We start from the raw sequence: 27,500 nt of genomic DNA, 5'->3' as shown, positions 1-27,500 counted from the left end.
CCCTTCTCTTTCCACATTGTGTCCGGTAACGAGGACCGACGCTTCCATGTGGACCAGGGCGGCCTGCTGTCACTGGCCGGACCCCTGAAGAGTAAGACCAAGGCCCACCACCTGCTCAAAGTGCAGGTAAGACAGCATGAGAACATGGGCATAAGTGAGAGGAAGACAAACATATTAAGAAAGAGAAAGAAAAGTCAGATAAAACCTTTTTTTTTTTTTCAATAATTATCAATAAACGTATCAATAAACCAGCTTGCATGACCAGCTAGATACAGTACAAGCCATTTATAGTCATTAGTCGTTGGGAAGTAGCTACGAGAACAAAAAGAGTTATCATTTAAAAGATGTACATGTCTGATGTGGTTTTTGTTTGACAAATGTGTGGGTACAACACTGGTACTCTGAAATGTTTACTTTCTACAGTGCACCGCAATTTACGAAAAGTGCCAGTTTAATTGCGAGTTTGTGTTTGAAAACATAGTTTATGGAGAGTAGCATGCTATTTAATGCACCATGTCTCCCTGCAGTCAACACCCAGCAGATTTAGTGCTTATAATGTGTAGGGAAGTGTGTTTATAGTGCTATTTAATGCACCATGTCTCCCTGCAGTCAACACCCAGCAGATTTAGTGCTTATAATGTGTAGGGAAGTGTGTTTGGAGAGATGCATCTGAATCACATTTGCATAAAGAATAGCAGCTAATATGAATAATTCATTAGAGTACAAAACTTTGAATATGTTTTGATAGATGTAGGGCCTTCATTTGAATGCTGGGCTAAGTGCAAAGTCAGTCTATGAGCAAAGTTCTTGTGTGTGTTTGTGTGTGTGTGTGTTTATTTGTGTGTGTGTGTATGATTGACAGATTCACTCATGCTTTGTGTTTGCGTGTCTCCCCAGGTGACGGACAGCGGTCACCCTCCTCTCTCCTCCATCTGCGTGGTGAAGATCAACGTGACGGAGCAGAGCCGGTACCCTCCGGTGGTGTCCCCTCTGGAGGTCTTCATCACCACCACGCCCGGGGCCCCCTTCTCCGCCCGCGTCGTCGGCAAGCTCCACGCCTCTGACCAGGACCTGCACGACGTCCTGACTTTCCAGATGGTGTCCGAGTCGCCCGCTGCTGCTGGTGGCACCCCTCGTTTCTCCGTGGACCAGTCGGATGGGCGCGTGGTGGCCGAGCAGGACCTGGCGCCCGGCGCCTACGCGCTCAACGTCAGCGTGTCCGATGGGACCTTTGCGGCGACAGCGATGGTGCGTGTGCACGTGTGGGCGGCCAGGCAGCGCATGCTGGACCGCGGCTTCGGGCTTCGCCTCGCCGGCCTCTCGCCCGAGGAGTTCCTGGGCGACCACTGGCGGGGCCTCCAGAGGAGCCTGAGCGCGGCGCTCGGCCTCCCCCGGCACGAGCTGCACATCGCCAGCCTGCAGCAGGAGCCCAACTCCCTGGTGCTGGACGTGCTGCTGCTGTGGCGGCCTCAAGGGGGCGCCGGCGGACGAGACACAGGAGAAGGGGTGGTGTCGAGCCAGCGTCTGGCGGGGGCGGTGGCCAACGCCGAGGAGGGACTAGGCCTGAGTGTACTGCGGCTGCACCACGACGGCTGCCTGGAGCCCGGGTGCCCGCCGCGTGGCTGCCGGAGCTCGGTGCTCATGAGCGAGGAGAGAGTCACCCACTATGCCACGGCCAGGGTGGGCTTCATCACACCACAGCACCGCTGGGAGAGCGTCTGCTCCTGCAACGGTAAGCCATCACCCACACTCTACCTTTATGTCTGTCTACTACATCTGTCTGACTGTCTGTCCCTCCAAGGGTTCTGAAAAAACACTTCACTTCAACAATTATATATAATCTATCTATCTTTCTTAGCAATATGTCTGTCTTTGTATCCATCCATCCATTTATCTTCAGTATATATTGTACCTTAATGTCCACCAATCCACCCATCTGTTATCTAAATTCACTAGGGAAGTGTAGCCTACCTCTCCTCCCCAATACCCCAGGTGCATATTACCAGGTGCATATTATTAACCCAGCTGAGTGTGTGTGTGTGTGTGTGTGTGTGTGTGTGTGTGTGTGTGTGTGATTGTATGAGTGTATGAGAGAGTGAGGTGAAACTGACACAGAATTGCAATTTTATTGTAATTTATTTCACACGGTTTAATCGTGGTACCACTAGGACATCTCCCAGGTTCATTTGACTAACTCTGATTCAGATCCTCCATTTCCTCCCCTCGTCTGCACATCCTCTACCTGGGAATGTGTCTGCTCCGCCTGAAGGGATTAGAGAAGGATGAGCCTGGTGCCAGTAGGAATAATTATCTCCTTTTTCTGTAATGTCGGCCTTCCTGTTGGCACTGACAGACGCTACAGTTAGTCACCGTGTCCCAAGACCCCTAGCACCCCGTGAGTTATCACACTGTTTTGACTAGTCTGACCGGCATAGGCCTCAGAGGAACACAAGCATGAAAGTATGCTGAACGCCATCATGCCAAATCCCCTGCCAAGGAATGCTCTCTCTCTCACTCTCTCTCTCTCTCCTCTCTCTCTCTCTCTCGGGCTTCCAAATGCATATTGGCGATGGAGAAATCTGGACATCGACGCCGAGGAATTGGGTTAATCCCTATCTGTTGTATCACCACAGTATGATGATCCACAGGTATTGCTATCGCATATGATTTGGCAAAGGGAGCGTAACCGCAAGCCCAAATGCATTCTGACTGATCCTCAGCAGTGGGCGTGAGAAAAATTAAACAGAGGCGGGCAGCGGCTGTGCGATTTGGAACAAACACCGCTCACCTCGGAGGATTTCATGTAACCATTTCCCAAACAATAAAGGGGCCCAGCTGTGGCACAACAAAAGGCTTTGGCAAAGGCCGCAGCGGCAGCTGTGGTGCGTTTGGAAAGCGCCCGGTGTTGTCAGAAGGGAAAATTAGTGTAATGTGGGTTTTTGAAGAGGTGCTTTTTTATCTCTGCCTTTTCAGACTCGGCGATTCAGTTTGACGGCCACGGCTACCTGAAGTACCTTTATCGAGCCGACGAGCAGGTGCAACACTTTCACCTGTCGCTCCAAATCAAGACGTTCCAGAAACAAGCTGTTATCATGGCCACTAATGGAACGGACTGGGGAACCCTAAAGGTAGGCTGAGGTCTCACCCGCTCTCATGTCTCATGTCAACACTCTAGTTGTGAAGGTCAAAAGTCGTAGAAAATACACACAGGATGTACACAGGACCGTGGAATCTACACAAAAAGGGAAAGGTTCTTCGGTATCAGAGAAATTCTATATGTAATAACGGTGTCATGTCATATAATTGTTTTGCGATAATTCATAACATAATTATATACGTTTTCCCAACTCAAAGAATGTGCATGTATATCATACAAATTGTGTGGTATGCATATACAAATGCATATAAAATGGTCCTCAGACTCCAGACTGCGCCCTTCAGGTCAGTCCTCATTTCTGCAATACATCACTAAGGCCACACATCACATAGGTGAGGTTTGAACGACCTTTCAAGTTTGAAGTCATTTTTCTTTATTTGAATACCGCTGAAAGTATTTGCTGTGCGAGTTAATCAGAATGTGTGCATTCCGATGGGGATTTTTGGAGAGCAAAGGATACTGATTTGATATCGCTGCTTCAGTAAACCCCTGGCAGTATCTGTGCATCTTCATGCCTTTGCTTGCTGGTAGCCTTGTTATGACGACTGATTGGGTTTCTCACTCTGTGGTTTCTGTTGTGTACTGAGGAGTGAGATAGGTGACATTTCATATGTCCATGCATATGTGTCTGTTTCTACAAGTCTCTGTGTGTGTGTGTGTGTGTGTGTGTGTGTGTGTGTGTTTTATCATCTCTTACCCTCATCATACTTTCAGAGCGTATAGGAAGGCAGGAATTCAGCTTAGTTAGAGTACGGCTGAGCGGCTCAGCAGCGGGGCTGTGTAAGAGAATCGCGATCTCATTGTGAGTTATGAGACAGATAAAGAATACACCCGTCAAGACTTGATAAAACAGCCATCCGGCACATCAAATGCCTGCCACACGATTTCCCACAAGCCTGCTTATTTATGCATCATAGTAGAATATTCCATATAAGTGGCTCAAAACCATTTCTTTCCCTTTCTCTCATTCTCTCTCTGACTCCCTCTCTTTCCTTGCTCCTTTATCTCCTGGGTATTGAGTGCTGGCGCACCAGTTCATTTCATTGTCATGGAGGCGCTTCAAAAGGAATGGCTAAACATGGTCATCCAAGAATCCACCAGCATACAATATCCTACGTGCGTCATATATGCACACTTAGTACACATGCACGCACATACAAGCACATGCACACACACACACTGACACACAGACACACACACACACACACACACACACACACACACACACACACAAACACACATACACAGACATTTGCACACACCTACACACACACACACACACACTCACACACACACACACACTTTGACATGAGACATGACAGGATTTATGTCCCTGTCCCACGTCTCCTGCTCCACGGCACCTTTAACAAATGAACACCAGCCTCTGTGAGATCTCATCAATATTCAGACTTAACACAAAAGCTCAGCTCATCTGCTTGGAAAACTTGTAGAATTACAATCACACCCGACTCCCCTGTGTCCTGCCGACTTTTTCCTTTTTTTCCCTCTTTTTAGTAAAGTAATTACCCTTCAAATGGAAATGGTTTCCTTTCGGACAAATCCACCCCAGACAAGCAAGACAGAAGAAAAGGTGACTTGTCAGTTAACCAGCACAGGCATTTATGAAAAGTGACAGCCAGGATCTAACATTATTAAGGGGGAACAAGATCTGCATTGAGATAGAAACAGTTAAAAAAGATACCCTTTTAGATGCAGTTGTCTGGGGCTGGTGCATTGATTGTGGTAATTAGGTTTTCTGTCATGGGTGGACCTAATTCACATTGGGTCGTTGTGGAGCCTTGTGTGTTTGATGTCCGCTTTGACAGGACAGGAGAAGCACCAGGGTTGGGTCAGATTACTTTGAAATGTAATCCATTACTAACTACAAATTACATGGCAATTTTTGTAATCAGTAACGTAATCAGTTGGATTACCAAAAACATGTAACGTAATCTGATTACTTTAGGATTACTTTTAGATTACTTCAATAAATATGCCCATTAAGTAAAAGACACCACCACAAAATTGATGAAAGAATTCTCATTCTATTTTTCTCTGCTCTTCTCCAAACATGCACAACTCAGCTTAACCTTTATAAGGGCACACCTGGACAAAGAATTTAGCCCTGCCCCAATATGTAAGTTAGTAAGTAAGTATATCTTTTGATCCCGTGAGGGACATTTGGTCTCTGCATTTATCCCAATCCGTGAATTAGTGAAGTCAAACTGGCAAGCCCAAAGGCTGATGCCCTAACCAGTAGGTCATGGCTGCCCCAAAAGGTAGCATTTGAACATTAAACCACACAATGATCCAAAACATATAGCCAAACAAGGCAAGAAATGTTTAACAGAGAACAATATCAACATTTTAGAGCGGACCTCAATCCATCAAAAAAGTGAGCACAAGGCCAAAGTGATGGCAAATGTTCCTGCCTCAAAACCCAGATTGCTGCTAAAAAGGTGCAGTCTACAATCATTGTGGAGACATGAAGAGGCTTAGTGGGTATTATATGGACCATTTTGAGAGCGGTAAATAAAGATGTTTCCAGTGATTGTTAAAAAAGGGTATGAATAATTTTGAACACGCAATGTTTAATAAAAATGTTAAAAAAGATAAAAACACTTTTTTTTTATTCCATGTTTTTACCACATTGTCTTGCAACCTTTTGGCATGTGCAAGTGTCATTTTAATTGAGAACAAACATATTGGTCAAGAGAAAATCAATATTTGCCAGGGTTATGAATAATTTTGTTCCTAACTATATCTTTAAAAAGTCTAAAAAGTGAACATCCGAATGAACTGCTTGTCAAATTAAAAGATAGCTAGGCTATCCTAAAAAAGTTGCATTATTTGCATGATAAAATGTAATCAGGTAATCCCCAACAATGTAACTGTAATCTGATTACATAATCTTTTTATTGTAATCTGGGCTGATTATAGTTACTTGATTTTTGTAATCTGATTACGTAATCCAGATTACATGTAATCCGTTACTACCCAACCCTGAGAGGCACCTATAGAGTGTTCCTCTCCTCTCCCGTTCGGTCTGTCTCGTGTTTTTTGTGAAGCGTCAGCTGAACAGAGGATTTCCAGTAACTGCAGATAATGAGGATCTTTAATCATGCCCAAGGTGGGAGTCAACACACACACATATACACACATACACTGACAAGAATTTACATGCATGCACACTAGCATGCACAGTCACACAAACACATTGAGCTTTGGAAAGCTGGACACGTACAGTACACACACGAGACAAATCAAAATAACACTCATGATTTATCACACTCCGTCAGATGCCAGTGGGAAGCTCAAGACAATGCAACAGTGAGAAATCCCATATCGTCAGCACACAAGCATATGCAATGCCAAATAAGTGCAGGTCGGGGTGCATGCTGCGGGGTGCAACCCTGAGAGGCACCTATAGAGTGTTCCTCTTCCTCTTTGTCTTTCTCATCCTCTCCCGTTCAGTCTGTCTCGTGTTTTTTGTGAAGCGTCAGCTGAACAGAGGATTCCAGTAATTGCAGATAATGAGGATCTTTAATCATGCCCAAGGTGGGAGTCGGATTGATGTGTTCATCTATTTTTAATGCCGGCCAACTTCAGCTGTTGCTTTTTTACACACACACACACACACACACACACACACACACACACACACATACACACACACACACACACACACACACACACACACACACACACACAACCCACACCCCACCCACACACACACACACACACACACACCCACACCCACACACATACAACACCAGTCTTAGGATATTAATCTTTGACAGGGGATTAACTCATGTGTTTAATAATCCACAAGAAAATCAACACACACACACACACACACACACACACACATATACACACATACACTGACAAGAATTTACATGCATGCACACTAGCATGCACAGTCACACAAACAAATTGAGCTTTGAAAAGCTGGACACGTACAGTACACACACGAGACAAATCAAAATAACACTCATGATTTATCACACTCCGTCAGATGCCAGTGGGAAGCTCAAGACAATGCAACAGTGAGAAATCCCATATCGTCAGCACACAAGCATATGCAATGCCAAATAAGTGCAGGTCGGGGTGCATGCTGCCTGCCCGTATCGAAGCCGAGAGTCCCATACCCCAACTGGACCGCCTCTTAGGGCCCCTGTGAAGACTCCTGGAGCAATTAGACCCTCCTGTGATAGGAGTAGATTAATAATGGATGCCCTGTACATCTCTGTAATGCTTTGCTAATTTGAAAAAAAAAAAAAAACACACGCACAAGTCATGGCATGCAGTTTTAATGAGGAGAGGGAGGGAGGGCGGCAGTCAATGCTGGGGGGGGGGGGGGGGGGGGGGGCATAAATATATTATCTGCTAGAACTAGCTGATGGGGCATAATAACAGAGCCTATGCAAACACTACAGGGCCTTTTCAAACACAGTGACCTTGTATTCCTGAGTCTTCCAGGCAGCGCTGCCACCGCTGACTTAAAGGCACCTAATCCTAAACCTAATCCCAAACCTAACCTTAACCCATGCCTAACCCTAGTGCCTTCCAGGCAGAGCTGCCTTGAAGACAACGTTGGGGGCATAAAACACCAAGAAGCGTGATGGTGAACACGCATCGGCCTCTCGGGGTAGCAGTGCCGTTATCCACTCACCGAACTGCCAGGGGCCATTGGGCCTCCGTCTCTCCCACGTGAAAGGAGTGTGCGTGCTGGGCCTTTGTCTTCTTTCTTTGCTTAAGATTATTGATGAAGGTGTTCTTCAGCCTTGGGTGAAATGTGTTAGGGCAGTTTGCTTGCCAAATGCTATTAGAGCTCTATGGGTTTTGGCAGTGAGATCTGCTGAACTGAATGTAATGCTATATTACATGCATAGTCTCTCTCACAGAAAGCTCATGATGACCATGCAAGGTGTGCAGTCAAATTTCCTTTCTGCTGCAAATGCAGATATTCAGATACAGATATCAGATATAAAAATTAATCGTAATGCTCGTTGATTCATCGATGTCCTCGTATGGTTCATCTCAACACATAGTACTTCTCCACCTGATATGCATACCAAAGAGTGTGAAGATTTGAGACATTTTGCTTTCATGATTCAGTACACTGCCATTGCCTGTTAGTAAAATCTACACAGAGGCAATATATGTGCATGAGGCATCTGCTAGTGTTTCAACTATAGAAATAACTAGATGTACCGCAGAGCGGTACAAAATATGGCCACCGCCCAGTCCAGCACATTTTTTCCACAAAAATAAGTCACGCTGAAAGGCATATATGATTCTAACTGTCTCACTGATTTGCATTATGCACACTCAATTCTCATGGTATCTGCTAGACAACAAGTACCAAAACATGATTAGTTACATAGATTTCACATGTAAAATACATTTTATACAACCCCATCCCCATCTTGCCTGTTCATAATTCTGAGAAATTCTTGAATTGTGTGCATGTGTGCGTGTACATGTTTATGTTTATGTGTGTGTGTGTGTGTATGTGTGTGTGTGTGTGTGTGTGTGTGTGTGTGTGTGTGTGTGCCTGTGTATGTGCCTGTGTGTGTGTGTATGTGCATGCATGCGCACATACAGTATGTCTACTGTGTGAGTATGTGTCATACGTATTTATTGCATGGCCCCCCATGAACGAAAGTCCACGAAACTTGGCATGCATTCGGAGGGTGTCATAATGATCCTACACTTTCAATTTTGTGCAGTTTTGACCATGTCAGCCAGAGATATTGTGATTAAAACACCTAATTTTTTGCTTTTTAATTTTTAACTAGGTGGCGCTATACATGAAATAAGTGGTAATGGGATGGGTTGACATGGCCCCTTAAGACCAACATACAAAAAAGGTGGTCCTCCTAGGCCCTGCGGTTCTCGAGATATTCACAGAAAACTGTGTCTGGCCACCTACAGGCCAGTTGGTGTACAGTAACATAAATTAATTTATTGTGTGGCCCCCCATGAACGAAATTCCACGAAACTTGGCGTGCATTCAGAGGGTGTCATAATGATCCTACACTTCCAATTTCGTTTTGACTTCATTTTTACTTTTTTGTTTTTAACTCATTGAATGCCTCATTGAATGTTTTCGGGAGCTTTGTCCTAGAGTGCCAGCAATCTAGACCATTGTTGATGATTTTTGTACAGCGACAGCATATTCTGTGTTATAGCTATGAACACATACAATGGCTCGTTTAAAAGGTGAGACTTTAAGCTCTCGGTGGGTGCAAACCGTGTATTTCTACACGCCTCTGTTCCTGAGAAATCCCAAGCTAAACAGTGGCTAGTTTTCATCAAAATCGCTGTTTTTTTCTAGAAATGGAGATATAACGTCTTTCATGAAATATGAAGTGTTGGCTGTTACTTACTTGTGTAAACTTTCCGGGAAGTGATCAGCGAGACCTGGCAAGACTGCCATCTAGTGATAGACCCACGAAAATGGCCTGGTTTTGGCCCGTACGTCAGGGATGGATTACTGCACGGGCCTACCGGGCCCAGGCCCAGGGGCCCAAGGGGTCAGGGGGCACTGAAGCCCAAGCCTTTGCATGGAATCATTGCTCAATATCAACAAATCAGGATGTAGGCTATGAATCTGATTGAATATAGTATTGGCCATCCCCAAAATGCACCAGAATACAGGAAATCTCATCAAACAAATTAAAACATTTCAGGTCATTGAAGGTTCTAAAATTCTATGTTGAATTCAATGAACCCAGATATTCTTTAGAACGTTCATTTCTCAACATTCCCATCACACCGTGACTGTACTCCTTTAAGGGTTAATAGACTCATTCTGTCTCATGTCAATCAAGGCAAGGCAAGGCAATTTATTTATATAGCACATTTCATACCAATGGCAACCCAACGTGCTTTTGCACATATAGAATGAAGATTAAATAAATAAATAAATAAATAAATAAATACATAAATAAATTAAACGTATTACATAAGGGAGGGTTCGAAGGAATGTTAGGTAACAATGTAGAGGTCTACAAGATAAGTGGGCCCCCTCCCATTTAGTGATTTAAAAACAAGGAGCAGTACTTCTTTGACTGACTGGGAGCCAGTGTAAAGTTCTGAGTAGGGGTGTGATGTTGTCTGAACTCTTGGCTTTCATAAGGACCCTTGCAGCTGCATTCTGGATCAGCTGAATCATCTATCTTTAAACATGGGGTGCACATATCAAAAAAGAATGACTTACGTCTCGAGGGTGTTTTTTTTTCTGTGCTCCCCATATTTCTGGATCTCAATGTTTCATTATTGATGCGGGTCCCGACATTGATACATTTTTGTCACATCTTATCTGTACTTGATGTATGATTGGTAAAATACATCCCTTCACCATGCCACTCATAATCCATCATGTTCTCTACCAGAGATATCATTAACATCAAACCCAACTGAAGTCTCTCAGAGGACCTGTTACAAATGTGCACGTCATGACCGCATGATGAGTGCTTTTCTAAACTCCTTTTTTAATAAAAAATGGACCTGAAACTAAAGCTTCCCTCTTCTCCCTCTGCTTTAGCTCAAGGATGGAGAGCTGCACTTCCAGCACAGCTGTGGCAACCAGCTCCCCGGCACCCTCCACGTACGCGGGCACCGTGTGTCCGACGGCCGCTGGCACCGTGTCCGCCTAGAGGTCAACGGCACGTCCCTCAGCCTGGACGTTGACGGCCACGGTGTTGGGCGCGGCTCGCCCGTCCGCGCGACGCTGGCGGAGCCCTGCCGGCTGGTCCGTCCCCGCGGCGCCCTGCTCTTCGCCACCGGTGCCACCGGCGCCGCGTCCCAGCTGGAGCGGCTGCGCGAGCGCACGCCGTCGCTGCCGCCGGCCGGGGGCCTCCGGGGCTGCCTGGAGGGCGTGGAGGTCAACGGTCAGGCCGTGAGCACGGCCGAGACCCAGCTGGGGCGCGCCGCGTCGTCCGGCCCCGGGGGCAGCCGCGTGTTCGGGATCTTCCAGTGCTGCACGGCGGAGGGCGGCTGCGCCAGCCAACCCTGTCAGAACGGAGGCACCTGCGAGGAGGACGAGAGTGGAGGTGGGTGAGAGCGCTTTGAAACCACCGCAGCTTGAGTCCGCCTCTTTTCTCAGCACTCAGCTGTTTGAATGCATAATGATCATGGCCATTATGATTCATCATGTTTTCCCATTGACTAACAACAACAGAGAGGGAGACTTTCTTTACTTTCAAGCACAAATAGTTGAAATAGTTGAAAATCAATCATAAAAAGTAACATAAAGGAGTAATCCAGCATTGTTAGTAAAAAAACGTGCGCTGACTAAAATTAAACGGATGCTGCACATTACCCTGAATATACCAGCAGATCCAAATGAGGCGGTCCTTTGTAGTGCTCTTACCTTAAACCCCAATATAAAAATCAGTCATATAAATGGCATTGACAGTCTGTATGGGCAGCTGCATGGGAAAGATAAAACTTTGTGAAATGTCACAGTGGGATATCGGGGCTCGGTCTGTTTGCGTGCTTTTCCTTGGGGAAGGTAACCATGACGGCGGGCAGGAAGCAGGTAGCTTTTCTCTGTCAATATGATAATGGATGATAGGGAAGAACACATGGCAACAAAGCCCCCAGGCTTGTGGATAAGCTTCAGCGTTATTTGGACTCTTATCATTTTCTCCCTTTTCATCTGCAGGGAAGTAGTCATTACCATTGTCGTTTGGCACAATGCCATGTGATTTGTAGGATTGTGGCTTCAGTCAGAGAGACGAGAGAACGCCGTGTGTGTGTGTGTGTGTGTGTGTGTGTGGGTGGGTGGTTTCTAAAGCGGCCAGCCTCCGCATAAACGACTGCGAGATGAGGGAGATGAAAGTGTGACAGGCGTACGTCACTTCGTAAAATACACACCGACTGCAATGAAAGGATAGAAACCAGCTTGTCAAAGCTATGATTAAAATAGCCAAAGAACAGTGATTTTCAGAGCCGCAACTATTGTGTCTCTGAATGAGTGAGAGTTTGTTCAGGACACAAGAGGATTTTAATTAAGGCAATTTATCCAATTTCAGTAAGGATCAATAGCCTCATTATTAACAAACTTTTAATTGTTTTTTTTTGTTTGTTTTTTCGCCTGCCAATGCCGATAATAGCTATAATAAATAGGTTCATTCCAAGTTAAGCATGGCAAGTTTACTCATAATGAACTTATAGTTCCGGCGCAGACTTTTTTCCTGAAAGTAACACCATCACTAAGTAACTTACCATGTGACTTTTTAAGCATGTTGTCATGTGCATGGATTCACATATTGACTCTGATGCTCATAATCACTTTTAAAAGAAATCAATTTTAAAAGAAATCTTTACCTGTGACACCTATGAGGCATCGTAAACCGTGACGGCCTGTAGATGAACACTCTCAGATTAATGGCCTCTGCATATTCATGACCACTATGTAGAACATGTAGGACATCCAATGTACCACCACCTCTCCGGTCAGTTTTCAGGTCAATTTCCTCTGCAGCTACCTCCACCTTCAGTCTCTTGGCGGCAGAGATAGTGTTAGTCATTCCTGACTGACCTATATGGTGTGTGTGTGTGTGTGTGTGTTTGTGTGTGTGTGTGTGTGTGTGTGTGTGTGTGTTTGTGTGTGTGTGTGACAGACGTGCGCTGCAGCTGTCCCGGCCGCTTCTTTGGCGTGAGCTGTGAGCTGGCAGACAACCCCTGCACCTCCCAGCCCTGCATCCACGGAGGACTGTGTGTGCCAAAGCCACAAGGTTACTTCTGCAACTGCACCCAGCACAGCGAGGGGAGCAGGTGAGGGATGCACACACACACACACACACATACACATACCACACACACACACACACACACACACCATACACACACACACACACACACACACACACACCACACACACACACACACACACATACCATACACACACACACACACATACCATACACACACACACACACACACACACATATACCATAAAAACACACACACACACACACACACATGCCATACACACACACACACACACATATACCACACACACACACATACAGATTACACACATACCATACACACACGCACACACACACATACCAAACACACACACATCGCACACACATACCATGCATACATATACACACACACACACGCACATGCACACACACACACACCCCTACACACACACATACACACACACGCACATACACAAAAACACAAGCATTCAATCAAGGGCACTTCTATGCATTATATCCTAAGGTGCAGTTCCTTTACGTACTTTGACGTAGTTAATGTATGTTATCATCCGGAGAGAAGAAATACTCTTTTCTGATTGGCTGGTGGGGTGGCTATTAAATCTGAACCTATGAAGTAGATCTGGTAAAAAAGGTTTAATCACCATTCCATATCAATGCTTATGAATGGTACCTACAGTATAACTGCCATAGTAGGACGACGGTTGAGCCTGGAAGCAGGCTTCTCAACAATGGAATCAACTGTAAACAAGTTAACTGCACACACTATCGCTGTTATAGGGGGCCAAAGAAAGTTGTACAACAAACTAAGTACAAGAACAAACAAGTCAGCTTCTTTTTAAACAGAACTGCTTGTTTCCTTTGCGTGCTATAAAGGCATGACTATTGCCTATAGTGGCAACCGGGTGATAAGCGGGATAACGGCTGCCGAGGTGTCCTGTTATACGGAATTAATGGACATGGGCAGAGGCAACTCCCCTCCGCTGCACGTCAGGGAATTCTTTGCCTCTCACCCTCGTCCATTCATTCCGTATAACAGGACACCTCGGCGGCCGTTATCCCCTACCTAATGTATGTAATGCTATGATGAAAGTAATTGTTAGATACATCATGCCTTTAGACCAAATCCACTTACAGTAAGTTCTTGTATGTGTTACAATAGTATCGACTTGTCTGAAAATACTCTAAAAACAAAAAGCTCTAAATTTGCCTCTCGATTTGATCTCCCCTTTGTGAATGCTTAGGTGTCAGAACCTGCTGGACCCCTGTTCTCCCAACCCTTGCCCCAGTGGCTACGACTGCAAGCGGGCCGACCGGTCCTTCCACTGCGACCCGCTGCCCCAGGTGTCGCGCGGCATCACCTACCTGGAGATGGTGGAGATCGTGGCGGGAGTCATAGGCCTCCTCCTCCTGGTGGCAGCGTTCGTGTACCTGCGCAAGCGTTACGTGCGCCAGCGCAAGCACAAGCCCGTCTGCGTGCAGGACTCCAACGGCTACTTCCCGCCGCACCTCACCAAGAGCATGATGCTGGCGGCCGGCGGTGGCGGGGACGACTCGCCCCCCATGGAGATGAGCACTCTGATCGGCTCGCGGCCCGGCGACCTGGACCACAACACCCCCTTCCGCACGCTGAAGCAACACGGCCAGTCCCAGAGGGGCAGCCTCCTCAGCGCCAAGCCCCCGGCTCCCGTCGTGTGCCAGGTGGCGCCTAACCTCCCACAGCCTGCGCCCCCTCCCTCCACCTCCGACAACGAGTCCATCGCCAAACACAACTGGGAGCTGGACTATGAAGGTGGGCACTGCTTCACCATTCATACATTGCCTACACTGATGCATAAATTGCAGACGTCCATGCACGGTTTCATGCAGATTGATGCTGTCCCTGGATGTATGGGTTGCTCTTGCTCTATCCTTGACTTGAGGATGCTGTTAGACTGAGAGGAAATAGTATGTGGACAAGGAAATCCTCTGAGATGGGAAAGTTATGACTACCTAAATAATCACAGAAACATGTACCATGTTTATACTAGCAGTCCACCTTCTCTTCTGTCTTTCTCTGTCTCTCTACCTCTTTTTTCTTTATCTGTTACTCTCACTTCTCTCTCCCTCCCTCCCTCCCTCCTTCTTTCACTTTTTGTCTGACCTTGTCTCTTACTATTCCACTCGTCCCCTTGCACGCTCTCTCACTGTCTCACTGTCTGTTTCTCGCCTCACCGTATCTTTCACTCTTAGGCTAAAATACAGCCTCGTGCTGACAGCCCTGTCACATACCAAACACAGCAACCTGCGCAGTTGACAAGAGTGGCACACACACACACACACACACAAACACACACACACACACGCACACGCACACACATTAAATGGAGTGAGTCTTGCTCTGCTAAAGAGTGTGCCTTCTGTCTGTGTGAGCCAGGTTGAGCAGCGTTGAGTTTTAAATGATGCATGGCGCAGCTGCGTCACTGTTTGTTCTGCCGGACCCACAGTAAATTAAGCGCTCGTTAACCTCTCAGGAGCCCACTCAGACAAACCGCACACCGCACACAACAAACACAGAATGTTCCCCATGATCCGCAGTTTTCTCCGTGCGTGTGTGGTGCTGCTGCTGACTGAGCCACAGAAACAGGTCAAGAGTTTTATTAATGACCACCAAGGGCCACAGGCAGTTCTTCTTCAGGCACTTCACCACAACCTGTTCAGCTAAATTCTGCTGTGCACTTAAGAGACAACATCCACCTGGAAATATTCAACAGGAAAAAACCCCCATGTATGAGAGTGCTGTATGAGAGTACACAGTGTAGGAAACGGGGCCGATTAGCGTTTAGCTAGCGAGCGGTGGGGCTGTGTGTTGTGTGTATTAGTGGTTTTGCATGCGAGGGGTGTCTCGGCTTTGCTCAAGCAGTCCTGCTCCACTCAGCACATTCACGGGGCCTTTGATCAGCTGAATTAGGTGGGTCAGGCCCGAGAGAGGATCTGAGACAGCCGGCGCTTCAGGGAGCCCTGCAGTGTTTGCTATGGTAATGACTCACGCTCTCTCTTTTCTCTCTCTCCTCTCTCTCTCTCTCTCTCCCTCTCTCTTTCCCCATCTGCAGTCTATCCAGCTGACCCAGATTACTTCGGACGGCCAGCGGTCCAGGAGTTCCCCCAGTTCGACATCGTGGAGAGCACCTACCCGGCGTCGACGTCCGGCGACTCGCGGCGCAACTCGCGCTTCGGCGGCTTCCCGTTCCCGCTGGAGAGGGTCGGCGGCATCGGAGGGGGATCGGACCGGCGCGCCCCTCTCCCGCCCTGCTACAGCAACCAGAACCTGGACGACTTCCTGGGCCCGGACGGGCAGCCGCTGCCCAGCGCCCAGTGCCCCAACGAGTACACGGCGGTCAGCTACTACCCGTCCCAGCACGCCCGCAGCATGGACAACGTGTCGGGCGGCGGGGGCAGCGCCTACCAGCGCCTCAGCATGCGGCTCAGCGTGGCGCAGCCGTCCTACGCCTCCGACAGCCGGACCCCTCCGCGCTCACCGCGCTCCCGCTCACGGCAGGCCGCGCCCCAGCCGCCGCGCAACCCGCGAAACGCCGGCCGTCGGAGCTACGCCGGCTCGGACATGGTGGAGAGCGACTACGGCAGCTGCGAGGAGGTCATGTTCTGAAGGACATCACAGAGGTCACGTTTAGAGGTCCTTTGTCTGAACCTTTGCACCCAGAACGGCCTCCTAGTGGGCTAAATAGTACGCCAGTAATGTATTAAGTGCGTCCGCCACTTTGAATCTCCAGTTCAGCATCATCTCTAAATCCCTAGTGGAAGCAAGGCTCACTATCCCATGAGCTGCACAGTTTCTTGGAACTGCTCAAAAGTCTGCCAATTCCTTAGGAAGTAACATTATGCATAACACACTTGCTAGGCTGTTGACTGCAGTATGTGGTTTTGGATGCTGATTGTGCTATGAAATGTCCTGCCGTTTTTGTTTAAACTACTAGTCTGCACTGCACTGAGTATCCCAGGGGGAAGCAGCTCTTTGGTGGCTGAAAAACAGGCCTCAAAGCTGGGATCCCGCTGGAATTTCCTGGCAGACACTGTCCGAACCCTGAACAGTATTATTATCATTATTATAAAGTGTCTATTCGATTCACAGGCAGCAGCCAACTGAGCAGACTGCTTTGGCTGCTCTGTGTGAGCACAGCAGGATCACACAGAACTGGACAGCTGAGAGTAAAAGTCAGATCGCAGAGTTTGTTTTATGCCACCTCTCCCACTGCGCTCCAGACTCCATCATTTCACCTCTCTACTCCACCCGAATTCCTGGAGTGTTCCCTCCCTCTCCGTCTCTCTCTCTCTCTCTTTTTCTTCCCTGACAGGATATCTTTGAGTGCTGTTTACAGTCTCTGCTTGTCCTCCCATATTCTGTCTCTCTCTCTCTCTGCCTGCCTCTTTTCCTCCGTTGACACCCAACTGCAGAGCTGTCCAAAAAAAAAAAAAAGGCAAAAAAAAAAGCGGTGTTTTTGATGAAGGCCGAGCAACCACCACATCCATCAAACGCCGTCGCTGCGGAAAGTACAGAGACACAGGAATTCGCAGAGCTGAGAGTGATGAGAGGCTGACGATCAAACCACCTTTCAGCAGTGTGTCACATTAACTTTCACAGAGCAACAGGAGGGTGTGTGTGTGTGTGTGTGTGTGGGTCTGTGTATCTCCCCTGTGAGCCTTTTAAAAAGAAAAAGACAAAAAGAAAAGCGTCTCTGGAGGCTCCCTGTTCTGCTAGACAGCCATACCATACAATAATTTCCCCCAATATTCAAAAAGAGCACTCCACATGCCCCAACGCTGCAGACCTATCTGTGCTAAGATAAGCTAGCTAAGTCGTTAAATTTCAGTCTGTGGGGGCGGGTCCCCCACTATAAGGAGAGGGCATGTACAGATGGGTCAGTTGAATGGAATGTTGTACATATGATTATGTTAATGTAAACATGCTTGCTGTCTGTCTGGTTGGTTGTGACAGAGAAAGAGCAGTATAGGGGGATATGTACTAAATGTGCTTGAAGTATTAATTTAACCCTTAAAGGTGTAGGTTTTTGAACATTCTAAGTTCCGCAACAGTTGAAGGTTCTAAAATTCTATGTTGAATTCAATGAACCCAGATATTCTTTAGAATGTTAATTTCCCAACATTCCCGTCACACCGGGTTTAAAAATGTTTGGAGTCTCTGATGCACTGATGTTAACCCACTCATGGGGAGGGAAATCTACTCCACTGAACTAAGCTGAACTGAGTTCCTTTCACTGAGCAAATTCACTGTTTAATATTGCAAGCAGTTAAGTTAGGTTAAGGTTGTATACAGTCTGTTTAATGGTCTGTTTGTGCTTGTTCTAAAAAACAAGCCCTAATAAGGCCGCGAGTTCTCTTTTTGCCAGATAGTAATCAGGTTGTCTGAGTGCAAATGTGAGGTGAGAGAACTATAACAGAATACAGCTAAACCCTTTCTAAATAAGAGACATGGAGAGGCTTGGTAGGTATTATAAGAACCATTTTGAGAGCTGTGATGGCAAATAAAGATGTTTCCAGTGATTGTTAAAAAAGGGTATGAATAATTTTGGACACACCATTTTTCATAAAAATGTTTTTTTTTTTTTTTTAAAGATGAAAAACACTTCTTTTTCTGATTCCATGTTTCTACCACATTGTCTAGCAACCTAGCAAACAACCAAAAGTAGTACAAGTACCGGTAGCCATTTTTCTTGAGGTTTCCTTGACGTTTCAGTCAATTCACACACACACACACACACAATTCAATGGGAGGGAAAGCTTTCTGACTCCGATATGCACGCACATTTTTCTTGTGACGTGAACCGTGAAGGGGTCAATACAGATTTCATTGCTTCTCAGCAATTGAGACAGTAGCATTTGTTTCATACATTTCCATATTGTTTACATTGGAAGTTGTGAGTGATTGTGAATTTCCTCTTTGATATGCTACATTTCAACAATGTGCTTTGTGATTAGTGGTCGTACAGTGAGCTATTGCATGCACTGATTCAAGTGAACAGCCCCCCTTCCCCCTTCTTCACATTCTAACTTCAATGATCTAGAGGTGCCATTGAGTTGACACTGAATCTGGCAGCAAAGTGTTTGGATTCCACAACTGTCCCTGCTGTATAAAAATCACAGTTAGTGTACAGCGGTTGAAATGTTGAAGTGTTATCATGTCACTGCTGTGTAACGGGCAGCTCGTGATGGCTGGTTCGAAGCTGTGGTTAGACCACAATGTGTGTGTGTGTGTGTGTGTGTATTTGTCCTCTGTAGTGGAAAGTTGTGTCCTGTATGGGTGTATTATGTGTATGCGCTTAAGAAATGTGCCAGTCCAGTGAGTATATGGACAGTGGATGTATAAAATATACATATGCAAAGACTATATAAATAAATATATTTGATTTTGAAACCAAGTGGGAAAGTGTGGTGTTTTGAAGCAGTTTCTCTCTTTGAGAAAAGAGATTTAATCAAAAGTGTCTGTGTTGTCATTTCTGTCCTGTGCATCGTGGCAGAACATCACTTTCTAAAGCTATGAATAAATGCTATCAGAAAGAGCAACTGGTCCATGCAGATTGCAATTCGTATTCCCGTCAGCTGTAGGAAGGACTAGAGGATGTCTGTGCAGAAGTCTGCTAAGATGTGATCTACTTGTGTTTTGTTTTATTCTGTCATAATTAAGCCCTCTCAACCAGGCTTCGTATCTAATCATGAGTCCTTCGAAGAGATGATGCTGTTATCATGGTGTGGAACTGATTAACATGTAGTTACAACACACTTGTCATCTCTCTGTTTCTCTATCCATCATTCTCTCTCTCTCTCTCTCTGTTGCTCTCTCACTCTCTCCCATTGCATGTCTGGCCTCATTATCACTGATTTTCACTTATCCTGGCACTCTCTCTTTCTCACTCTCTCTTTCTCTCACTCTATCTCTCTCTCTTTCTCTCTCTCTCTCTCTCTCTCTATCTCACTCTCTTTCTCTTCCACTTTCTCTGTCTATATTTAATTCTCTCATTTTTGCTCTCTCAATGCCTTTGTTGTCTCATTATCAGTTTGATTGTCACTGTCTCTTCTTTTTTATCTGACTCTTGCTGCTCTATTTCCTCTTCTTCTTCTCTCTCTCTCTCTTTCTCTCTCTCGCTGCCTCACCCTGACTCTTGCCCGTTGACCCAGGCTGTTATGGTGAGGAATGGATATGAGAAGAGAAGGTCAGTATACACTGAAAGACGAAGATCATAAAGGGCCTCGACCTCGTAGGAGCCGCTAATGCTCATGCTACCCGGTGACTGAAAGGATTTATGACCTTTTCCTGACACTCCATAAGCATCTGTGATGGAGAGGAGGAAGCCAGAAACACATAGGCATAAGTAGGCCTGTACTCACTGCATGAATTTAATAGGCTTTCCTACTAACACAAGGGAAAGCTTATTTTTTAGTCAAAATTGAGATATAGGTCACATTGCTTATTCCAGGCACACTAGGTGATGCTGTGGTCAAATTATTGATTATACGATTCAACTTGCTATCATACCATTTTATACTCCAGAGATATGTAGCTTTCAGAAAAATATAGTGAGAATTTGCCCCCCCAAGTGGTAGTGACACGCCTCTTTTTGGGCCTGTGGCTCATGGACTATTAGCATCTGTTTTTCGATGCTTAGCGTCAAATTTATAGCATAAATTTAGCAATAGTTTACCAGCTTGTGCTCTCTCCCTGACACACACACTCACACCATGCGTAGGATGCATGCACACATGCGGAGAATTAATAATGATTTACGTATAGTGTAGAGAGAGTCCTGTAAAAGTAGCCTATACTGTTTGTGAAGCTATCCTACTGTAAAACTAAACATAGCCTTCTGATAAACTATTCATAGATGGACATCAGAAAATTCTTCCTGAACAGAGGCAGAAGGAGAGGAACAGTGAGGAGAGATGAGGAGGACGAGGGAGGTATGATAATTGCCCACGTTAACGGTAACATTAACATTTATGTTAAAGTGCCAGTGCTGTGATTTGATCAATGGTTTAATGGCAAACTTAGTTTGCTGCATTTGCAAATGTAGCCTATAATAATCTACACAGACTGTGAATATTAAGGCTTTAGTAGGCTATTTAAGCTACAAAGAACTTACCCTAACCCCAGTGGCGGTTTTAGGTACGGGCGAACCGGGCGGTCGCCCGGGGCGGCATCTTGTAGGGGGCGGCACGAGCGCTTAAAAAATAAATAAATAAAAGAATAATAATAATAAACGTCGCAAAACGATTTTCTATTATCCATCACTTGTGTGAGGAATTAGGGAATTGGCGCCCCTGTTGCTCAGAAGGTAGGCCTACTGCACTGCACTGTGCAGAGGAAGGGGCGAAGGGAGGGGTTTGCGGGGGACAGTTCACCTCTGGGTCTCCTTAATGAAACGGGAAAGGGGGGATGAATGGGGATCCACTGTATAGTAGCCTACAACAGTCTATTAGTGGGCTAAAATCAGTCACACCTTGACTTTCTTCCAAACAACGCACATCTCATAATCTTATGAATGCAGACCTATGATTCCTGCACATTTAATTAACTGTGTGAAATGGCTAATAAAAATAGGTGACAAAACGATTAAGAGGTCACCCAGGTGAATTGGTTTGGTCTTGACTGTGGTCGCGAGTGGATCATGGGAATTTGTGGATTGTTGTCGACTGTCGAGTGCCAAACACGATGGACAGAAAGCGGTCAAAGCCATCAGGTGCCCAGTTCCGAAAAAAAAAGAAAAGTAGAAGAGGAGAAACGAGCAAAGGATAAAGGTATGTAATGTCCTAATAATAACAGTATCATGTCATGAGTGAAGGGCTAACGTCAATGTTAATTGATAGGGCCTAGCCTAGTATAACTTTTACGTTTGTTAGCCATCTTGCAATGATACCTATGCTTAGCCTATAAAATAATAATTCGGTTTTAACACACACAACAACTAATTTCACCATGAGATGGATTATGCTTTGCAACAAAACGGTCAAAACCTCAAAAGTTCTGATTATTTATTTCCATCATTTTGGTTAACGTTGCTGTTTAGACAACGCAATTTTCATGTAACAAGGTAGGTAGGCTAGTTTCAAAGACGAACACTTGGCATTTGCAACAAATCCGTGACGGCAGTTTAATCACAACAATCATTCAGTCATAACTAAAAGAGTGCAAAGCATAGTAGCCTATTCGAGGCAGTAACCAAAGAACTAATTGTTCCTCCCTAATTTAATATGACAGCAGACATTATATTTGCCACTTTTATGTATATAGGCCTATTGTGTATTTATTTAAGTTCTAATACGGTTTTGTGCAGAATTGCCTCATTGTCATTTGGCAATGCTGTAAGCAGTATTTTGCCATCTCATTGTTTGCCATCTGCTTGTTTGTGCAGAATTGCCTGTTGTTGCTTTAAAAATGACATTTAAAATGTCTCAATAAAAAAATGACTGTTTGGGGGGATCTCGCCCGGGGAGTAATTGAGTCTAGAACCGCCACTGCCTAACCCTAACTGCAGATGTTGCAGCGGTAGACGTTCACCAGGATCTGAGGAGACAGATGGACCTCAGAAAGAAGAGACGCTGGTGAGCCATTTTGATCAGGGTAGAGGTGTTGAGGGTCCAAGAGAGGTCCTCAGAGATGTGGACACCCAGAAACTTGAAGCTGGTGACATGCTCCACCTCAGTCCTGTTGATGAGAATGGGTGTGTGTGTGCATGCCAGAGTCATTAAGCAGGAGAACAACCGATACCACCGCTGGACCTGTCAAAAAACTGACAGGTGGATCACACCTCTGTAACAACATCAGCTGATAAAAACGTGTCACACTACTCCACCGTGTGACCTTCTTATAAAGATGGAAGTATACGTCGAAACATGTCAAGGTAAAGAAAAAACATCTACCAATATATGTGTATGTGATAAAAGAAAAAACAAACTTATTTATCTCAAGTGTAGACACAATGAATGCAATACAAGTAGTCCAGAATCCAGTTACAGAGGGAGGTATTGATGCCCAGTTCACTGAGTTTGGTGATCAGTTTGGAGGGGATGATGGTGTTGAACGCTGAGCTGAAGTCAATGAACAGCATTCTTACATAGGTGTTACTATTGTCAAGGTGGGACAGGGCAGAGTGAAGTGCCATAGAGATGGCATCCTCTGTGCTCCTGTTCTGACGATGAATTCAATGAATAGATTAAAGATCCTTTGTACTCGTTTCAGCTACAATTTAAAAAACATTTGTACTGCAGACCTATGTATGTCATCATTTAACATTAATTTCAACTCGCAATTGAAAGTAAGGAGGGTTGAATAGTAATGATCAGTAAGGTCTGCGTTCAGGTATTGCCATAACATGTTGCTCTGAAAAATCAAATTGGCTTTTTTTTGCACATAAATCTTTAATTTAATCAACCAAAATGAAGAGCAAAATCACATAATGAGTCAAAATATGTATGCCAACATCAAACACCACATATGCATCAGTAATAATAAGATTTGGATTATTTTCTAGGCTCTTATGAGTGTTTTAAAGGAGAATTCCGGTGTGATATTGACCTAAAGTGTATTGAAACATGATACCGAGTGTGAACGTATGTCTCATAGCCCATCTCGGCTTGTCCCCTGCACTCCAAAATCTGGCGCTAGTTAGCCGATGCTACCAACAGCTTTTTCAATAGTGGGGCTTCGGCATCGGGCTAGCCATGCAAATAAATCACTGTTTTACACCCATTTACGAGGCTCAATGTATCTCCACACTTCATTGGTAGACTTCCGAGACATTGAGAACTTTGAAAAAGCACTGGTAGTTTACTTACAAGACGATTTATACAGACAGTGTCTTCACGAAGTTTAGCGTTTGCAGCCATCTTGAATTTAGTCACGATAAGTCGAGCAACAAGTAAGAATGAACAGGTATGATAAGGGATCAGATTCCAAAAATAATTCAGTGGAAATGCATGGATTCCCGTTGCTGCTACTGGAAGAAACTGGAATCCATGCATTTCCACTGAATTATTTTTGGAATCCCTCGGAAGTCTACCAATGAAGTGTGGAGATACATTGAGCCTCGTAAATGGCTGCCTTGAAGTTGACAGTGGGGGCTTAAAACACCATCGAGCCTCAGAGACATTCTAATACAGTTTTTCTCGATTGCTCTGACCTGAAAGAAACTGGGATCCACTTGGTCTCCATGAACACCTTCTTTTCGCAGCAGAAGTCATCTCTTGCAAATGTATTCACGTTTTCATTGGGTTCACACATTTCTCACACCCTTTTGCAAAACAGTTAACACAGATGTGATTCAAAGACCACAAATTCTATTGGTTTCCCTGTGCTAATGTAACCTGTGTTGTGTTGAACCTGCGCGATTCCGCCCTGCACACGACCAGACTCGAACCTGCGAACAGCAGCACCTCAGATCGGCAGGCGAGCGTGCTGACAGTTGAGCTAAAAGCACAGGCTACTAGCTCGCATGCCTACAGCACTCAGGGGAGTGAGGTTTACCAACGTTCCACACACTCAGCTAAGCTAGCTGGCTTCCGTTACACTAAACAAAAGGAAAACATCTATTCACAGGTGGTAGAGATTCCTTGCATAAGTCTGAATCTCTGATACACCTGTGTGAAGCTCCTTTGCACAATTCTTCAATCAGCAATCATTCATTATCCATAAGAGATACCACATCTGTTCTGTGTTGCTATATGCAAGTATGGATCTAATGTACATAGAAAGTGTATTGCCTGTTTGGTGAAGAAAACAGTACAAAAGCTGACAAGTCCAGTTGTTTATTGTAGGTGTATTAAAATGAAAAATAAGAATTTGTAGTTCCATGAAATGTGTCTTGTCAAGGTGCTGACTATATGTCTTACATGTCAATGACTGTTATATCTTGGGAGGAATTAATACAATTATTTTTTATTCAATACATTTAGTCTATTCACAGTTTTTCTGATGCCAGAAAAATGCACAGACAGGAAAAAAATGAAGGCTGAATTGGAAGCGTGATGTCAGAGTTGACACAAGCATTACAGTATCTCTCGATCGCTTTGATGCTTGTGTCAACTCTGACATCACGTTTTTAAAATAGTTAACACCCATGTCTGAACCAAAAGCATTCCAGCCAAAATGACACATTTTGCTTGCAAAAGGCTACTACTCTCTCAAAACATGTGCAGCAAAAGCAAAGCCTTCAAATAACACATCCTGTTGTCAAATCACTGTGTGATTTCAATCAATCATTCCACCTAGACCTAGACAAATTTCATTGAACTTCAACTTGTCATTTTTCATTGAAGTAAACACCTTTTTTTACTGTTTTCTTCACCAAATAGGCAATACAGTACTTTCTCTAAGTGTGCCTTAGATCCATACTTGCAAACAGACATGGCATCTCTTATGAATAATGAATGATTGCTGATTGAATAATTGTGCAAAGGAGTTTCACACAGTGACATCAGTGATTCAGACTTATGCAAGGAATCTCTGCACCTGTAAAAATATGCGTTCCTTTTGTTTAGCATGGGGAAACCAATAGTTTGGGGTCTTTGAATGACATCTGTGTTAACTGTTTTGCAAAAGGGTGTGAGAAATGTGTGAATTCTGTGAAAATCTGTAATTGTTTTGAAAACGTGAAGTCTGAGTTGAACACAAGCATTACTATAAAGCTATCGAGAAAAACTGTAAGAATCACTGAATTATGCAGAGATGGCACGGTCGCTGTCAACCTCTCACCTTCCCCTTGCTCTACTGTCAGAGTGGCTGTGACATTACATGTAAAACTATTCGCTAAATCTTTTGACCCCAAGGGGCAGCTAAAAGTGCTCTATGGACTAGTGGCAGTTTTAGCTTCTGTGTAGTAAAACCGATTCAGGGCAAGCCTACTCTGAGATATTCTATAGATACTATATATTTTGTCAAGTCAAGTCAATTAATTAATTGTGTGTTTCACCTCACTCTGTGTTCACTGTGTGCTTCACTAATTCACAGATTGGATAAATGCAGAGACGAAATTTCCCTTGCAGGATCAAAAGAGTATCTATCTTACTTGCTATTGGGGCAGGTCTCTCGGCACACTGCCTTTTCCTCCTTAATGTAGCCTTTTGTTTTAGTGTTTCCGTTTACTTTGAGAAGTCACGTGGGGCCTGTACTACGAAGCGGGGTTACTGGCTTATCTGCGTAACTTCGAGAGTAACTTGATCACGTGTGGCGTAACTTCCCGATTAACCCGTACTACGAAAGGTGGATAGGTTTTAACCGAGGTATGCTGCCATGGCAATTTACGCTGCATCTCAAACCTGCTCCGAGCAGGTTATGTTCTTGGTTAACCCGAGGTTTCCGTTAACCACACCCTTTATAAGTACCACCCCTCCACTAACAATGTCGCCGTACCTGGATGATCCATACGACATTGGAGCGCAAATCGTGAGGGGCTCTCTTCGCAGGGCGAGCCGGTTTTAGAGACCGCCAGAAAATATATAGGCTACCCGGACAATATTCTCTATGAAGAGATTGTCAGCCGAGGGAATTCGTTATCTTTGTCAGATGATCTAGGAAGATGTCTCAGCAATGCCCGTACGTGGACATTCATTTATTCCATCGGTGCTGAACATCTGAGCAAGAATACTGTATGTCCGAAAATAAATGGGACATAGCCTACAGTAGGCCTAATAAATTAAAATCACCATTTTAACAAACTTGTTGAATTGAATGTCATATTACTGTACCCTGCACATAAAGGCTACACATTTCCACAGGACCAGAATCCGACCGAATGCCTCCCTCAACCCCCTCCATAATCGACCTTCCACTATTATTTGCGATGGCCAACTCCTCTGCTACTGTAAAACACTCTGGTGCCTTTAGTGTTCAAAGACACCTTTTTCTTGTTAGCTGTAAAACAGAGGCCAAGTGAAGGCTATAAGCTAGGCCTACATGTTTTCATAATTAAGAAATATTAATGCAAGCTATAACTATATAAACCTACTATCTGAATAATGCTTTTGTGTTTCATTTTCACCTGCTGCCATGTGCGTTTGGCAATGGTGTTGCATCTGAAATGTTCACAGGATTAGGCATACACTATCAGTCAATGGGGGCTACTTAAACATTAAATTATCCTTATTACTGTAATCTATATGCCCACTTCTGAATTGTGTTGCATCTGTAGGCCTTTCTATGAACTCAAAATAGGCTATTTAATTATTTCAACTCATTTCAGACATTCCGCAAGCTACTAATCCTCCGTAACACATATTTGAAGAACATGTGGGAATAAAACTTTACTTTTTTTAGGCATTTAGGCTACCCGATCTGCAATACGTTGCCAACAGCCTTGCCTTGCTTTGTTCACTGCCGACGTATTTGATTTTTGTCGTAGAGTGGGTTTTAATTCCTCATAACTTGGCATAATAATTGTGCATTCCTCATCCGCAAAATAAGGTGATCGCGTCATCATTGAAAGTGGTGACTTGCGCTGCAACCCGCCCCTTTTATGTGAACGCGCACAAACTCCAATTAGGTTAACCCCGGCTCAACAAATCAACTTCATAATCAGCGTCGTAGTACCGAT

At 44.9% G+C, this 27,500-nt stretch overlaps 2 protein-coding genes across 2 annotated transcripts in view; both read left to right on the top strand.

The window, feature by feature from the left end:
- The window catches only part of fat2 (FAT atypical cadherin 2), a 56,227-nt gene extending 38,184 nt beyond the window's left edge, over positions 1-18,043 (top strand). Inside the window, exons 18-24 of the mRNA XM_042073928.1 lie at positions 1-126; positions 898-1,732; positions 2,974-3,128; positions 10,713-11,220; positions 12,796-12,949; positions 14,148-14,695; positions 15,996-18,043. The exon at positions 1-126 is cut by the window's left edge and continues 72 nt beyond it. Coding sequence (XP_041929862.1) covers positions 1-126; positions 898-1,732; positions 2,974-3,128; positions 10,713-11,220; positions 12,796-12,949; positions 14,148-14,695; positions 15,996-16,549 — 2,880 coding nt within the window. The 3' untranslated portion in view covers positions 16,550-18,043. The remainder of the gene's footprint in view (positions 127-897; positions 1,733-2,973; positions 3,129-10,712; positions 11,221-12,795; positions 12,950-14,147; positions 14,696-15,995) is intronic.
- A 3,117-nt stretch (positions 18,044-21,160) lies between these two features.
- Positions 21,161-27,500, top strand: part of mtnr1al (melatonin receptor type 1A like) — a 29,926-nt gene continuing 23,586 nt past the window's right edge. The window contains exon 1 of the mRNA XM_042073930.1: positions 21,161-21,711. Coding sequence (XP_041929864.1) covers positions 21,582-21,711 — 130 coding nt within the window. The 5' untranslated portion in view covers positions 21,161-21,581. The remainder of the gene's footprint in view (positions 21,712-27,500) is intronic.

This window comes from Alosa sapidissima, chromosome 20 (assembly GCF_018492685.1).
Source record: "Alosa sapidissima isolate fAloSap1 chromosome 20, fAloSap1.pri, whole genome shotgun sequence".
NCBI classification, from domain to species: domain Eukaryota; kingdom Metazoa; phylum Chordata; class Actinopteri; order Clupeiformes; family Clupeidae; genus Alosa; species Alosa sapidissima.
The sequence above is the reverse complement of the archived record's forward strand: the minus strand, read 5'-3'. Positions and strand labels throughout refer to the sequence as shown.